The sequence below is a fragment of the Octopus bimaculoides genome, chromosome 20, assembly GCF_046866305.1.
Source record: "Octopus bimaculoides isolate indiv1 chromosome 20, ASM4686630v1, whole genome shotgun sequence".
Classification (NCBI taxonomy): domain Eukaryota; kingdom Metazoa; phylum Mollusca; class Cephalopoda; order Octopoda; family Octopodidae; genus Octopus; species Octopus bimaculoides.
The window spans coordinates 9,594,201-9,611,212 of record NC_142947.1 but is presented as its reverse complement, the minus strand read 5'-3'; the positions used below and the strand labels follow the sequence as shown (position 1 = coordinate 9,611,212).

Here is a 17,012-nt window from a genome sequence, read left to right as displayed (position 1 = left end):
GCTGGTGTTAAACAGGAGAATGGATTAAATCTATCACCTAAGAACAGGAACAAATATCACAAGGTATCTTATTTGATGGTCTAACAATTTCACACCCAGGTGCCCATTTTTATGAATCCCAAAAGATTGGAAGGCTAAGTTTCACCTCTTGCATCTTAAAAACTTGAAATTCCAGCCAGCCTAATATGTTGCTTATACACACATGTGGAGGTGTATGGCTCAGTGGTTAGGGTGCTGGGCTTACAATCATGAGGTTGTAAGTTTGATCCCTGGACCAGGCTGTATGTTGTACTTTTGAGCAAGATACTTATTTCATGTTGTTCCAGTTCACTCAGCTGTAGAAATCAGTTGCAATGTCACTGGTGCAAAGCTGTAACGGCCTTTGCCTTTCCCTTGGACAACATCGGTGGTGTCGAGAAGGAAGACAGGTATGCATGGGTGACTGTTGGTCTTCCACAAACGTCCTTGGAGGGGAGTTTTCTAAGTGCAATCCCACAGTCATTTGTGACTGAAAGGGATCTTTTACTTTACACACACACACATACATTTAACATTTCCTATCAACAAAATCGTCCGTTAGCTCTGTGCTTTTGAATTCCCCTGGAATTAAAATTCCCTTCCTTGAGAAAGAGGAAAGGGTTGCTGACAGGAGGAACATCCTGCCACAAAAATCCTACTTCAAGTCCCTTCCCATCTGATTCTCGCAAGCATAGAAAAACAGTTGTTAAACAAATGAAGAAATGAATATAAACACACACACACACCCTTTTTATGACAGCAAAATTAAAATCAAAACCAAAAAAATAAGATGCTTGCCAAAATGTTTACCATACCTGAGGATTGCAAATTCGGATAAGATTGAGAGACTGGCCACAGGTGAAGATGTCATGAAACATACCAGATAAAAATTCAAAGAAACCATTGGCAGTTGAAGGAATCTGCAACTGGAAACCTTCATTCCAGTTCTCTTTACCTAGAATGAAAATCAATCAATGAATAAACATCAAGTTATTAGTTAACTTTGGAGGTAATTATGAAACAAAGTAGTAAAATTTAGAATACATTAACTTGGTTAGTGGAAAGGATGTTGGGGAGTTTTTAATTGTTTTTTTTTTTTACATTTTTAATTTGACATTTTACAACAAACCAGTACAATAAAGGTTAATAAAGTAAATACCTGTTAGCTGGATGATGTTGTCGGATACCTTTATCATGAATTCACCATACTCATCTTTGCAAACACCATGAAATACCCAATTCTGTAAGTAGCTGGAGGGAGAAAAAAAACAACCAAAATAGTGACTGTAGTTATTTTAGGTCTGAAGTTGTGCAATAATAAATAAAAGATTTTAAAAGTTAAAATAGATTATTATTATTATTATTATTATTATTATTATTAAGGCAGAAGATTCATTAGTTCCAAATATATAATGCCTAAGAATAGAAGTTGGTACATGAGCACAAGGCCATAAAAGGTGAGGAGAGAGTAAAGTCAAATTAAATTGACCCCATTTTAAGACTGGTACTTATTTGATCAACTCTGGAGCAATTGAAAAAGCTATGTGATTTGAAATTGAAATGTAATAGGATTTGGAAGAAGGACTGTAGGCTATTAATTAACAGAAAAAAAATACTCATTTCAAATTTTGATACAAGGCCAGCAATTTCAAGGGTGGGGAGTGAGTTGATTACCTTGCCCCCAGTGTTCAACTGGTACTTATTTTATCAACCTCACAAGGATGAAAAGTAAAAGGTGACTTTGGTGGAATTTGAACTCAGAACATAAAGCCTGATCAAATACCATTAAACATGTTGTCTGGCACGCTAATGATTCAGCCAGCTTGCCACCTTAATTAACAGAGAGAAATGTTAACAGATAATTAAGCAGCTAGTTTAAAGAAAAGTTTGCCATTGGCAGGCAATATGTTTAGTATGGTAAACAGAACTTTAATGGCTCTAGTATGCACAGTGAAGCACTGAAACATTATTCTAACATTATTGTGTCTAAGTATATACAGACAAATATTGCAAAGTATTCAGTCTAACACTATCATTTCTGTTAGTCCACAACTCTTGGTGGTACCTCTAGTGATAATAACCTTGAATAGAAGACCAGTCCTATATCATCACTTCACCTAATGTCTGCTTTTCAAAGCTTGCTAACAGCTAAATCTGTTTCTCCACAGCTATTACCATAGCCAGATTAAAGCACATTAATTGCCTCAATAATCGTTTTGATTTCTCTAAAAGTAACTCTGCTGTTAATGGATACTTACAGAGCAAATGGAGTGCAGGCTCTCTGGAATATGGAGAGCATCAGGTAATACTGTTCGCTGTCCCACATCTCTACAGTTTTCTTATATAAATAATCAAGTAATTCTAAGCCCTGCAAAGAGAAAAAAAAATACAAGATACTTGATATAACATTGTTTTTGTCTTTCAGAAACATTAGAGGCAACAGCCAGCTATGCCCAGTGTTAAAGCAGCTGCCACCAACACTCTCAATACTGATTTCACCTTCATTATCTTCACCGATCCTTCTACAATTATATTGGTTGCTACAGAGGTCTGTCATTTAGGATCCTGCCATGTTCAGAGACCCTCTCTGATAATCATTAAGGATGTTTATTGATCAAATAATTATTATTGTTGCATAGTTCCACATGCACATAGATATGCATGTGCATACTGTATGAGAAATGAGCATAAATTTACTTACAACAGGAATGGATGGTGTGCTGTTAATCTGTTCATTAGAGTGACAGAGGCCTGACAGGAACCTGACAACAAAAGTAACAAAACACAATGAGAAATATATAAAATATATTGGCGGCATATATGGAGGCAATGACAAATGACCAAGACCTTTGGCATTATGCCATGCTTGAGAAGAAGATCCACCAAACCAAGTGAAATTGTAGTTGTGACAGATACTGGTGTCATGCAAATGGCACCTATTCTGGTGGCACATAAAAGCACACATTACACTTTCAGAGTGGTTGGCATTAGGAAGAAACGATGCCAAATCAGACTAGAGTCTGGTACAGTCTTCCAGCTTGTCAGCCCCGGTCAAACTGCCCAACCTATGCCAGCATGGACAACAGACATTAAATGATGATGTGTGTGTGCAACACAGCAATACATGTTTGGACACATGATTTTCTTGAAATGAAAGTGAAGTACAGGACAAAAAAAGGTTGAGAAACACTGGTCTATGCCATTATAAGACTGCTACACATACATCCAATGTTTATAAGTTACTTACTTCAATTGTTTCACCAGTCGACGGCAATAAAACTCCAGCTGAAGCAATGTAATATCTTTGGGAATAGACAAAACGGCAGCTCGGTAGTAGAGTAGGTAGTTGTCAATAGCTTGTATGAAAGCTTGATAGGTGTGTCCACCACTGTCAGTAATTTTATGGACGGGTAGCTGTACTAACAAGGACAGCTGATGGTAGATGCTACCAGATTCTACAAATGGTGCGAGCAGGTTATCCACTGATGTTGGTGTTAACCCTGATACACAAATCCAGTCCTTCATATAAAATTTTCGAGCTTCCTGTGAAAAGAGACAAATGAAGCACATTCATAAAAAATATAGCAGAGTGAGAACGTAACAAGGTTTTATCATTGTCATCATCATTTAACATCTACTTTTTCATGCCTGTATGGAAACAGGTGAGGAGTTGACAACAGGAATGATATCTGACTAGAAAATCCACCTCAACAAATTCCATCCAACCCAAACGAGCATGAAAAAGAGGACATTAAAACAATGACGATGATATAGGGTTTTCGAGCGAGATCGTTGCCAGTGCCCCTGGACTGGCTCTTGTGCGGGTGGCACATAAAAGACACCATTTCGAGCGTGGCCGTTTTCATGCAGGTGATACGTAAAAGCACCCACTACACTCTCTGAGTGGTTGGCGTTAGGAAGGGCATCCAGCTGTAGAAACTCTGCCAAATTAGATTGGAGCCTGGTGTAGCCATCCGGTTGCACCAGTCCTCAGTCAAATCGTCCAACCCATGCTAGCATGGAAAGCGGATGTTAAACGATGATGATGATAATGATGATGATATATATATATATATATGTATATATATATATATATATATATATATTTATATATATATATATAGCTGTCCTCCACAGCAGCAGTGTTATGGTTGCACCCCCTGGTGAAGAGGATTGGCCTACAAGAGCCTTGTGCTAGTGCCGTGTAAAAAGCACCCAGCACACACTATAAAGTTGTTGGCATTAGGAAGGGCATCCAGTCAGAGAAACCAAGCCAAATCGTATTGGAACTCGATACAGCTCTCTGGCTTGCCAGCTCTGGTTAAACTGTCCAACCCATGCCAGCATGGAAAACGAACGTTAAAGGATGATGATGATGATAATATAGATTTACCTTGTTCAGTAGAAACAGGTGAGATGGGACCCCAATGAGTAACTGAAGAATATCATTGACAAGCTGCTTAACAGAGACAGTAACTTTAGATGCTTCTTGAAGACTGGGACATAATATAGACATCTCGTTCAGTTTAACAGCAAATATTTTGTCCACTGCTTCTGGACCAGCCTCAGTGAGGTAAGGCAGTTCTTGTAATCCTGGATGTCTAAAAATACACAAAATGATACAAATATTAGTTGAAGAAATATCTTTGAAATTAGACATGCTTCATTTTGCAGAGGGTTTTTCTATATAAAAATAACATTATCTAATATGCTGGTAGTTGAATATATGAAAATAGGGAGAATTTATAATAGGGACACAAAATGGTTTCTGATTTAGGCACAAGGCCAGCAATTTTGAGGGGATGATGAGTTGTTAACACTATCAACCAGTGAACTTGACTGGCACTTTATTTTATTGATCCTGAAAGGATGAAACACAAAGTTGGCCTTGGCAGAATTTGAACTCAGAATGTAAAAAGCCAGAACAAACACTACAAAGCATTTCTTCCAACACTCTACCTTTTCTGCTAGGGGTTACCTTTTGTAGGGGTTACATAATAAGACTGACTTACTTTCCAACAGTTTCCCATGTATAATGTTTACTTGGTTCGAACGACAGTGCAGCATCCCAAATACTGGTCTTCAAATCCGATGGCTGAGAAATGCCACTGTCATTGGAAGAAGATTCCATTGTGGTTACTATTGGAGACACCTCTTCTTCACGAGAAGTCTCTTCTTCAAGAAATCCTTCATCAAACAATGGCGAAGAAGTCCTCATTGGCACCTGGAAGTAAGCATTATAAATATATATTTATTATATATGTATGTATACCCCACACATACACTTAATGTATTTATACACAAAAGAAGAGAAAGCTCAGTACAGATTCTTAAAGACTTGTAGAATTATTTCATTTTGGCAGAGCAGTATCTATGTATGCATGATTTGGTTAGTGCAGCTAACTGTCATTCAACCTGAGCATAAATACACACCATTACCTTGTCAAGGAATGCATGAAAGCTTAAAGAGTTCCAGACACCACATAACTGTAGTGACCACGACATGATACGAATGTGTAGCCTTCTGATCTAGAACATTTTATTATATACCATTATATCATTTCTCATGTCAATAATGACATTGTTAATTCAACAGAATTCATCTAAAGTTTGAGGATCTGCTATTTATATACTGTGTGTATGTGTGTGCATTTATAACTGTATATGAGAAAAATATAACAACAGATTTCATTGTTTTCACAAAAATATTGAAATGGCTTAGAGAACAGACTTCATCCACTGCTCAGTTTAACACCATTACTAGGTCCTCGTGAACCTTTGGCAGAGTTCATTCTGCTTCATGTATTCAGATCAGGTCTCTGGTTTGAGAATAACTTCCTCCCTTCCTCCAACCAGTCCCAAAGACCCTGAAGAAATACAAGTCATGGGTGCTACACCCTCCACCACCACCACACACACTCCATCCTCTCTGATTAAGCAGTAGAAAAATTAAAAGTTAGATACTTACAGTTTTAACTGAACGAATCTTGGGATACACAAGATGCCTGAGAAAGAAATAGAAATTATGAATTATTTATTAACTTCTTTAATGCATGAAATTTAATTAATCATAAAAAAAGTGGGAAGCCCAATTAGGGGAGCCTCTACAAAATAGTTCAATCTACTAGAAATAGAAGCCAAATCTCCCTTAAATCAAGTCCTACAGTTTAAAAAAAAAACGAAGGACACAGATACCCTACAAATGAAAAAAAAGTTGAGATGATTATGGCTAGAATATCTTTGCTTATAGGTTTGCTTCACTAGCACTTTGGTTTTAGGATAACAATTCTGTTGTGATAAGTAGGTCTTCTTAAGTACAGTAATGCATCACATATCTCGGTCCTGTCACACATCACAAATATACAACAGGCTTCTTTCAAGTTTCTGTCTACTTAATCCACTCACAAGGCTTTGGTCATTTCCAAGAGTACTGTAGGAGTACAAAGTGCCACACAGTGGAAATGAACGTGAAACCATGTAGTCGGGAAGCAAACTCCTTACCACATTAGCACACCCACGTCTATGATAGAAACTGGAAATAACTCTTAAGCAGAATGGTTCCACTTGCAATAGACAGATGTTGCAAACAGACTGCCTTAGCAAATGCCACTGTGAAGTGAGGATTGTATTCCCAGTGTTACACCTTCAGTAAGCCTTTGGCTGCCCATGATAGATTTGTTCCAACGAGCTAGTTGTTACTGTTTAACCCTAGGTCAACTGATTGAGTTGATCTACAATCAAGCATTCCAGCCTTGACCATTCTCTTTTTCTTGTCTCCAAACACAAAGTATCTAGGACTATAATCTAATGTATCCTTCACGTTTTAAGATAAAGGGGCAATTTTAAGAGAGATTTGGCTATTTCTAGTAGATTGAGTGACCACAAAGAGACTTTCTTTGGGTCAGAGTTAACATAGTGGATAGAAAATGGAAGAAGAAAATGAATAAAAAGAGGTTAGGAAAAGAATAAAGGATAGAAATAATAGCACAAGTAGGAGTTTTACCTTTGATGATTTGGTAGCAGGTCAGGTAGGCCCAGCTTAATGTCCAGATTGTAAACACTGCGATGACTGAGAGCACCATACAATGTCCTCTGTGTAAGGTTTTCATGGTTATCATTGAGGATATTCTGAAAAATAGAGTTAAAGTTGCATTTTTCTCAAAAGTATGGAGCAATCACAGGTATGTATGTGACAGGAAAGCATGGTTAACGAGAAGGTCTTACTGAGAGCAAAGAAGAAATCTGAAGATAAAGTAACCAATCACATGTCACAGAAATACACATACACATAATGAGCTTCTCTCAGTTTCCATCTACCAAATCTACTCACAAGGCTTTAGTCAGACCTGGGTTATAACTGGAGTTACTGACCCAAGGTGCTGAACCCTGACACCACATGGTTAGGAAGCAAGCTCCATACCTACTGAACCACATAATGCCAAAATTTTATGAAATGAGGTACAGCAGATCAATTAAGATCTTTCTGCTCAAAAAGAGAAGTACTAGAACTTACCTTCACACGGAAATTGTCAGACAGACCCTGTCCTGGGGATTTTGCAAATATCTGAAATGATAAAGTGAATATCATATTAGAACAACAAAATGGAAAGATTACATCGAGTAAAATGTTTCTAAAATGCCTTGCTTCGTCTTAGACGGATTATAGGAATTGACCTCAGTATTTAACAGATATTTGATTTTATTGATCCCAAAAGGACGAAAAGAAAGAAATTGAGCTCAGCAGGATTTGAACTCAGAATGCAAAGGGTTGTGAGCAAATACTACAGACACTTTGTCTGACATGCTAATGATTCTGTCAATTCACTGCTGTGATATAAAGTGTTAAAATCCATTGAGTCGTAGGAGTTGATCTTGAAGACTTAACATTCAGTAAGTGTATTTAAGATAAATCACTTTTTATTGTTGTTGCCATTGTAGTAGATTGCTTCTGGTTCAACCATGATTGAGTAGACCTACAACTGAAGGCATTCCAGCCATGGCCCATTCTATATTATTTAGCTAGGATTGTGTAATACCTATGCCACTAACACCACAACACAACTGCCACCATCCTATAGTCTGTTGCTGCTACTAACTTCAACACCAAAAGTTGGGGAGTTGCTGTTGCTGCTGCTAACTCAAACACCGAAATAACAAAATCTATGTAAATACACATTTCCTTGATTGCATTCTTCTGAAGATAGGAATTTGCACCCAAAATATAAAAGTTTTTTTTTTTAACTTTATGCAATGTTAGAAGCTTTCCTTATTTTTCTTTTCATTCATTTTCTAATTCAATGTGTGTTTCCTTTCTATAAATGATAGAGTATGATTTGTAGTGATTTGATTGCTATTTCTAACAGATTGAGCAACCATGAAGAGCTTCCCTCACTGGCTCATTTTTGTAGTTGTTGTTGTTAGTGTTTGCAATATTCAAACAGCACCCAATTAAAAGAAAAGAAAATTGTCATTAGTCATACTGTGATGATTAATTTTTAATGTGGCAGTTATTTTGCATAAAGAAATGGACATTAAAATCTTATCCCTTACCTCTTGCCAATCATGAGAGCAATCCAACCCATTAGACTCAAATAACTCTCTGAAACATGAAAACATTTAAAACACATTAGAAATGCAACATTTAAGGGACATTCTGTTAAGGTTATCACAATGCTGGAATCCATGCAAATATGAAGAAATGGATGTAAAGTGGCGATGATGAAAATCATAATGGCAGGAACATAATTATGGATTTGTTTAGAGATCAACATTTGAAAGATTAAAAACAAAGAGAAAGGAAAAAGAAAAGTGTGTGCTAATTCACAAAAATCCATGTAAAAAAGAACCCATGTTGGTACCACACATAAGTACCCATGCTGGTGTCACATAAAAAGTGGTTGGTGTTAGGAAGGGCATCCAGCCATAGAAACCATGCCAAAACGGACAACTGGAGCCTTGTACAGCTCCCCAGCTTGCCAACTCCTGTCAAACCTTCCAGTATGGAAAACAAACATTAAATGATGATGATGATGTGGTAAATGCAAACTGAACCCATTCAACTCTAAATCAGTAGTTCACATCTGAATGACATGATGAATGACTGCAACAAGTGGGAGATGTTCTATTGATGTAGATCTGTCTAATTCATGCCAACATGAAAAAGCAGATGTAAAATTATGAAGATGATAGAATGGCTTATTAAAGACTACAATAGTCAGCAAACTAGACTAATACAGTAAAATTTCCTGAATTGATAGACATAGGAAGGAAGCCAACAGAAGAGAAAAGAGATGATGCATTGCCTAACCATAGCTCCCAGAGATGCATGTAGCCCTGAAGCATCCTTCAAGTGGCCTTCAACTGTCTTCCCTCATCATCATCATTTAACGTCTGCTTTCCATGCTGGTATGGGTTGGATGGTTTGACTGAGGACTGGTGAGCCAGAGGCTGCACCAGGCTCAATCTGATCTGGCAAAGTTTCTACAGCTGGTTGCCCTTCCCAACGCCATAAATATAATAAATTTTTCTTTGATTGACTTACGTTCTACTTCTTTTAGTGTGGCCCCTCACCCCTAAAAAAGTCCAGATTTTGGATCTGGTCCCCAGATATTATTAAAAAGGTTGAGAACCACAGGCCTCAGTGAAGCAGAGAGAAATATATCATAGCTGGGTGATTATGAACAACAAGTGAGGGATGAGGTATTCAAAGAGGAAAATAAATAGGCTATACCTGGGATATAGGGAATAATACATGAAACCAGCATTTTGTGAGGAATATTTCTGAGTAGATTTCAAATAGTCAAAGCCAACAAGTTTCAGCATAGTATTCTAAAACAATAAAAAGAAATTTTAGTACTGTTAACATTGTTAAGTGGCAAATAACAACAAAATTTATTGATAAAAGGACTCAATACTAGTGTCTGGACTGTTTGTTGCCCGACAGATTGGGAGATTATTTATCACCTTGCTTGGAAACAGGATTGGTGTCAGGACATTTAGTCAAAGAAAACTGTTCCAACATATCTTGTCTGACCCATGCAAGTAAGGAAAAGTAGATGTTAAAACAGTAATGAAGTAATGATGATGTTTTTACAGTGTTGCTGGCTAACCTTTCTGATATTAGACTGTAGTAGTGCTTCATGTCTGATCTATAACATTGAGCAACAAAATAAAACTTACTTTTCTTTGTTGGTAATGGTTCCTTTGATAGCCAAGAAGTCCTTTTTTCTGTTCACCTGAGCCTGCTAACTGCAGTAAAAATCTCAGACAAGACTCCAATTTATCTAGAAGTTTACAATAAAAGGATACATTAAAAAAAGCAAACCATTATTGATATTACAGTTCTATGAGGAATTATGGTTCCAGGTTCAGTCTCACTGCATGGCACCTTGGACAAGTGTCTTCTACTATAGCGTCAGATGAACCAAAGCCTTTTAAGTGGATCTGGTTGGCCTAAGTCCATAATAGAAGATACCTGCCCAAGATGCCATGCAGTGGGACTGAACCTGGAACCATGTGGATTTGGTAAATGGAAACTGAAAGAAGCCTCTGTGTGTGTGTGTGTGTGTGCACATCTTCGTATCTGTGTTTGTCTTGCACCACTACTTGACAACCAATAGAATAAGTATCAGGCTTAAAAAAAGTACTGGGGTTGATTTATTCAACTAAATAGAAGTTCTTCAGGGCAGTGCCCAGCATGATTTCAGTCTACTGACTGAAACAAGTAAAAGATAAACATTTAAACTGATATTTAGTTTGCAGTCAATTGTATCCAAATTAATCCTTACTTTATCCTCAGCCATATTTCTTGGTTTGAAGCAAAGCACATAGGGGAAAAAAATGAAATATTGGGCAATTAACCCTTTTGTTACCATTTCTCTGTTGAACAATGCCTTTGTGGCAATTAATTTTGAAAATAATGAAGAATTAGTAAAATAACTTTGATATCATTAAGTTGATATTTGGAACATAAATTAACATGAAATTTTGATGGAAGATTTTAATTTAGAACACTTTAAAATAAAGAATTTGTATCATAGAACCATGGGCAATTTCAAGTGGATTGGTATCAAAAGGGTTAATTATGACTGAATGTAATGATCATTAACTAATTTGTGAAATGTCTTTAATTGTAGAAAATTGTTCTCATCTCACCTGAATCCAATTTGAGTAATTTCTCCACTAGTATCTGTAACTGTTGGCTTTCTTCATGTTTGTTCTGTTGTAAAAGAACCACCACCCAAGACAGTAACTTCACCAATTGCTGGTTGATACCAGATATTGATGTCTTCTTTGAGCCAGTTTTCTTCTGCCTGTGGTAATGTAAAAGAGCAGAAATTGCTTAACAACAGAAGCAGCAATCAGTCAGGAAATCTCATCAGTTAGAATTTATCATCATCATCATTGTTTTAAGTGATGGGTACATCTAGGGCTAAAAAACGTCATCATCATCATTTAAAGTCTATTCTCCATGCTGGCATGGGTTGGACGGTTTGACAGGAGCTGCACCAGTCATCTGTTTAGGCAGGGTTACTGTGGCTAGATGCCCTTCCTAATGCCAACTACTTTACAGAGTGCACTGGGTACCATTTACAAAGCACCAGCATGGGTACTTTTTACATAGTGCCAGCATGTGTGCTTTTCATGTAGTGACGGCACATAAAAGCAATACATTTCCAGTTCTGAGAATAAAGATTTTGGTGTGGTATTTAGTACCAATTTCTTCATAAAGTATTTTTAGAGTGAAAATACTCAAGTTCTAGTTCAGAGACAAATAAAGTTTAACCCTGTCATGCTGTATTCCCATTATTGTGGGAATAGGTTAAACATCATCTCTGCTAAATTCCTGGTAAAGCAGTTATGACAAACACACATAGAAATAAAAAATTGCAACTGATTCTGTCCATCAGTTTGCTTCAATCATTACTATTGAGCTTTATATGCAATTATTTATTTTTTTTTTTTGCTCAGGAGTTCAGGTGGAGGGTAAAGTTAAACACAGGGGCCCAGGTCTGTGAGGGTTAAGGAAAAAAAAAACATCCTATTTACCTTGCCAGTTGCTCAAGGTAACCAAATAATGCATTGTAAGCTTTAATCTGGAACCTCTTCACAAGTTGGTTGTGGTCCCCTTGCAGTCGTAGTGGGTGGTAAAAATAATCCAAATCTTTGATCATTTTTTCAACATGATGTTTACACAACTGCCGAACCAAACTGACAAAACTCACCTCCATTGTGGACCTAAAAGAGAAATACAAAATATATAAATAAATGAATGAAACACACACATGCACACATAGTTTAATATATTTTTACAAGCTTTATCTTTCTACTTGTTTCAGTCATTGGACTGTGGCCTTGCTGGAACATCCCCAGTACTTATTTTTGAAGTATGATACTTATTCACTTGTCTTTTGAATGAACTGCTAAGTTACGGGGATGCAAACAAACCTCCTGGTCGTTGCGCGCACGCATACTGATTACATGATCGTATAGTGTGTTTATGTGTTTAAAGTTTCAGTTCGGATGGCACCTTACTCACTCGCACTTTGGCCACACGTTTGCCGCAGTACGAAGGCAAGAGCACCCATTCCTCTGTCCTTATTGCCTCTGTGGAGTGCTTTAGTGCTTCCTCCTCCGTTGTGAAGCGCACCTCCACAGTGGCGTATCTCCTCCCTATACTGATTACATGATCGTATAGGGTGTTTATGTGTTTAAAGTTTGAGAACTGTATGCATCTGAGGGGGAGAAGGTTTGAGTTTCTATTTAATGTTGTCTTTTCATATTTTCAAGTCATTTAAACACATAAACACACTATACGATCATGTAATGAGTATGCGTGCCCGCGACGACCGGAAGTTGTGGTGGACTAGTATCGAAAGATCGCCTAGTAATTCTTTTTAATTCTAATAAAATTAAATATAATGGTAGACGTAGTCCTTATATGACCCATAGTATTTTGGTAGATTCCCTCCAAAAGAAAACTAATTATGCAAGACAGATTATTAAAACACTATACGAATGTAAGTAAATGCCAAAATGAAAAGGCTTCTTTCTAGTTTCGAAATAAATGTTTTCCTGCAAATATATAAAATACATGTACGAATATATATGGATATGTGTATTAACATGATTCATAGAAAGGACAACTCTTATTGTCACGTTACAATTTTTATCCTATGCAACCTCCTTGCAATTAGAAGAACCTGTGGATGGAATTAAGAGGTGTTACTGACGGGAAGACAACATAAACGAATTCTAAAGTTTGAGTATTTCGCAAAGAGACGATATTAAACTAATTATAACAAACAATTCTTGTGGTTTAAGGAATAAACATAAACTTACAATGTGTTTAATGTTCTTTCAATAAATAAGTTAAACAAACAATAACATTAGCAGAGCTGTCGAAGCATGGACTTCATCGTAACATATTCAAAGTACATTTGTCAAGAATTGTTCCCGATAAAGTTCAATGAGAGGAAAACCAATTTTGTGTCTCCCTCCATTTTAACTGAATGGTTACAGTGACACTTAACGACAGTTTCGTAAATTTGTTAAAGGTCTTCAAACGAACAGTTGATTTTTATAGTCTGTTCTTAATGCTTTTGTTAGTCTAGATCCATATCTGCCATAATCAAGCAGATCGACAGACAAAGGCATTCCAAACCAGATCAACCCGGCTTTTCTTTTTTTTCTTTCTCCAGATATAATTAATCTGGAACTACATTAAACACGGCTGGTTGTGACTAGAGAGAGATTTGGTTGCTATGTCTAGGAAGGGAGGTAACTGCTTCTAACTCAAGGGAAGTAACTCCTTTATGGTATGCCATCAGTCGAGTATTAAAGTACCTTGCGATATTTGTTCCGTTACTCGTTTTTACATTAGAAGTTCAAATCACAGTGCCACAACACCCATAATTGAGGAGGAAATACTCAATTTATGCCTTCTAGATGTATCACTTCCTCATACCTCCACCACCTACATCCTGCAACCATTCCTTCTTCCTTCCTCATGATGCTTGCATGGGGAGAGTTTGCATTCTAGCTACCTTTAGCTACCCTCCCTGATTCTTCTGTCACCATGCTCTCTTGGACATGTTACCTGGATGATATGCCCCTGGCCCCTCATCATCATATTATCCCTTTTCTGCATTACTCTATCCACATATAAAGTGCATTAGCACTAAATCTCGTCCTACTCACCCCCACCCACCCTACCACCACCACCACCACCACTCCCTCTTCCTCACTGCTTTTATCATGCTGACTCTCTCTCTCTCTCTCTCTCTCTCACTATTCCCCTATCCCTTACTTCCCCTCCCATTATTTACTTCCATCATATCTTTCCTTCGTGCACCACCTTATCCACCATGTATAATGTGAACTAGCACAGCATTTCCTTCTACTCAATCCAATATATAAACCTGATGAGCTTCTTTTAGTTTCTGTCAATCAAATCTACTTACAAGGCTTTTCTCAGCCCAAGACTATAGAGGAAAACACTTCCCCAATGTGCCATTTGGTGGGACAGAACCCAAGACCATATGGTTGGAAAGCTAACTTCTTAACCCCACAGCTCCCCTGCGCTTAAAACTACACCTGTGCCTATAACTACACCTGTGCCTATAGCCACACCTCTGCCTATAGTCTACCTGAGCCTATATCAAGTACTATATTTTCAATTGTCTTTCCTTTTCTATAAAGCAGTAAGTTGGCAGTGGTATGAGAGAGAGAGAGAGAGAGAGGTATGACTGCTATTTCTAGCATGTAGGACAACCGCATGCTATTGTCCACTGTTGTACTAATGTTATTCTATACTCTTACTGTCTATTTTGTATTTTCTGCAGAAAATACAAAACAGACAGTTACAGAATTTGATAATCATGGAAGTCAGATTCATTTCCACATTCCTGCCATACACTCTTCCCTCGGCAATAGGTGACTTACTCCTCCTCTTCCACTCCTCCTCTTCCACTCCTCCTACTCCTAACATCATATCATGTAAAAGTTCATCAACAAAGGTTGTATCTGTGTGTGTGTATTTGTACATGTGTGTGTGTGTACATACAAATATACATACATATTTACTAAATAGTTGTGACGTTCTCTACTGGCCTGAAATTCTGAAATAATGTACTTTAATCCATTGCACTACTAACATATAACTACCTCAATTACACACACACACACACACACACACACACACACACACATGCACACGCACACATACACGCACACACACACACACACTTATACATATACATGTACAGATATATATATTTATACATGTATAAGCATATATGTATACATACAGATGTGTATATGTGTGTAATATATATATGCATATATATGTACATATATATATATATATATATGTATATGTATATATATATATATGATTGCATATATGTGTATATATATATATATATATATACATATGTGCAAAGATATGTATATATATATATATATGCATACACACATCAGTATGTAAGACCTGTTAAGTATATTAAAGTATATTTACTTAGTGTAAATGTTATCTGATATAGAACTCAATCCATTGGGTAGAGTAGATATTATATCAAATGCTGCTTGTTTACTCTGACGGTTGCAAACAGTTCAGCTATGGGTTGAACTTTGTGTAGGTTGTTAACTTTTGATGTCGTTGTCGTTGTCGTTGTCATCATCGTCATCATCATCATCATCATCATCATCATCATTTAACATCTATTTTTCCTGATTGCATGTTTTCGAATATTCAAGAGGAGTTCGTAAGGCAGAGAAAACTGTGCCAAGCTCCAATGTCAATGTGTACTTTGGCCCAGTTTCTATGGCTGGATGCTCTTCCTAATGCAAATAACTTTACAGAGCATACTTGGTACCTTTTTTGTGGCACTGGCACCAATGAGGTCACACAAACACATGCACACAGACACAGGCACACATGCACTCCCACACACAATACACACACACACACATATATATATATATAAAGGGAGAAAGAGAGGAAGATAGGGAGTAACACAATTGAGAAAGAGAAAGAAAAGACAAAGAGGGAGGAAAAGATAGACAGAGAGAGTGGGCGTTCTTTTCAATGATATTGTATCAGTGTGGTCAACCCATTGAAATTTAATTACAATTCAAGGTGTTATTGATTCAGCCATTGTTTCTGAAAGTATCTCTTCCTCTTTCCATTATTCTTCTCTCATTATCTATATATATAAAAATGAGAATGTCTGTCTGTCTGTCTGTGTGAATCCCTAAAACTCGAGAACTACGCAACCAATTTCATTCATAACAGATGAGCATTATTTGTAATTCAACGGTACAACGGTGTAAGACTACCCTTTCAGATATACTTACATTGGGATTTCTGCAATGTGGTGCATAAATTGTCAAGTAAATGAGACGCATCGTTGCCTCCACTGATTCACTTGCAAAGTGTTGAGTAAAATTATTTCGTTGCAGACCTCCTTTGGGTCTTTTTATTATCACTGCGACACACATAGTCCCCAGTTGGTAACATTGATTTCAAGGCCCTCCTAGATGAGAGACTGGCATTCCACTTAATGTCTATGTTCCATGCTGGCATGGATTGGAGAGTTATTAATGTAGAAATATGGTATCGTAGCTACTAACAGTTGAGGGTTGCGTAGTCTAGACAGCGTTTTTAGATTTCATTATTCTCTTTAACCCGGGCAAAGCCGGGTATTTCTGCTAGTATATATATATATATAAGCATATTTGTTAATATTCTTTTACTTGTTTCAGTCATTTGACTGCGGCCATGCTGGAGCACCGCCTTTAATCGAGCAAATCGACCCCCGGACTTATTCTTTGTAAGCCTAGTACTTATTCTATCGGTTTCTTTTGTTGAACCGCTAAGTGACGGGGACATAAAGACACCAGCATCGTTTGTCAAGCAATGCTAGGGGGACAAACACAGACACACAAACACACACACATATACATATATATATATATATATATACATATATACG

General features: G+C 37.1%; 1 protein-coding gene across 1 annotated transcript in view; it reads right to left on the bottom strand.

The window, feature by feature from the left end:
- LOC106874762 (gamma-tubulin complex component 6) overlaps positions 1-14,300 on the bottom strand; it is a 29,693-nt gene extending 15,393 nt beyond the window's left edge. Inside the window, exons 1-16 of the mRNA XM_052975194.2 lie at positions 13,360-14,300; positions 12,067-12,255; positions 11,173-11,330; positions 10,198-10,301; positions 9,749-9,846; positions 8,569-8,617; positions 7,532-7,582; positions 7,022-7,146; positions 5,987-6,023; positions 5,031-5,242; positions 4,412-4,619; positions 3,266-3,561; positions 2,720-2,780; positions 2,277-2,386; positions 1,178-1,269; positions 834-973 (exon numbers count right to left, since the gene is read on the bottom strand). Of these exons, the coding sequence (XP_052831154.2) occupies positions 834-973; positions 1,178-1,269; positions 2,277-2,386; positions 2,720-2,780; positions 3,266-3,561; positions 4,412-4,619; positions 5,031-5,242; positions 5,987-6,023; positions 7,022-7,146; positions 7,532-7,582; positions 8,569-8,617; positions 9,749-9,846; positions 10,198-10,301; positions 11,173-11,330; positions 12,067-12,248 (1,923 nt within the window). The 5' untranslated portion in view covers positions 12,249-12,255; positions 13,360-14,300. The remainder of the gene's footprint in view (positions 1-833; positions 974-1,177; positions 1,270-2,276; positions 2,387-2,719; positions 2,781-3,265; positions 3,562-4,411; positions 4,620-5,030; positions 5,243-5,986; positions 6,024-7,021; positions 7,147-7,531; positions 7,583-8,568; positions 8,618-9,748; positions 9,847-10,197; positions 10,302-11,172; positions 11,331-12,066; positions 12,256-13,359) is intronic.
- Between the last annotated feature and the right edge of the window lie 2,712 nt (positions 14,301-17,012).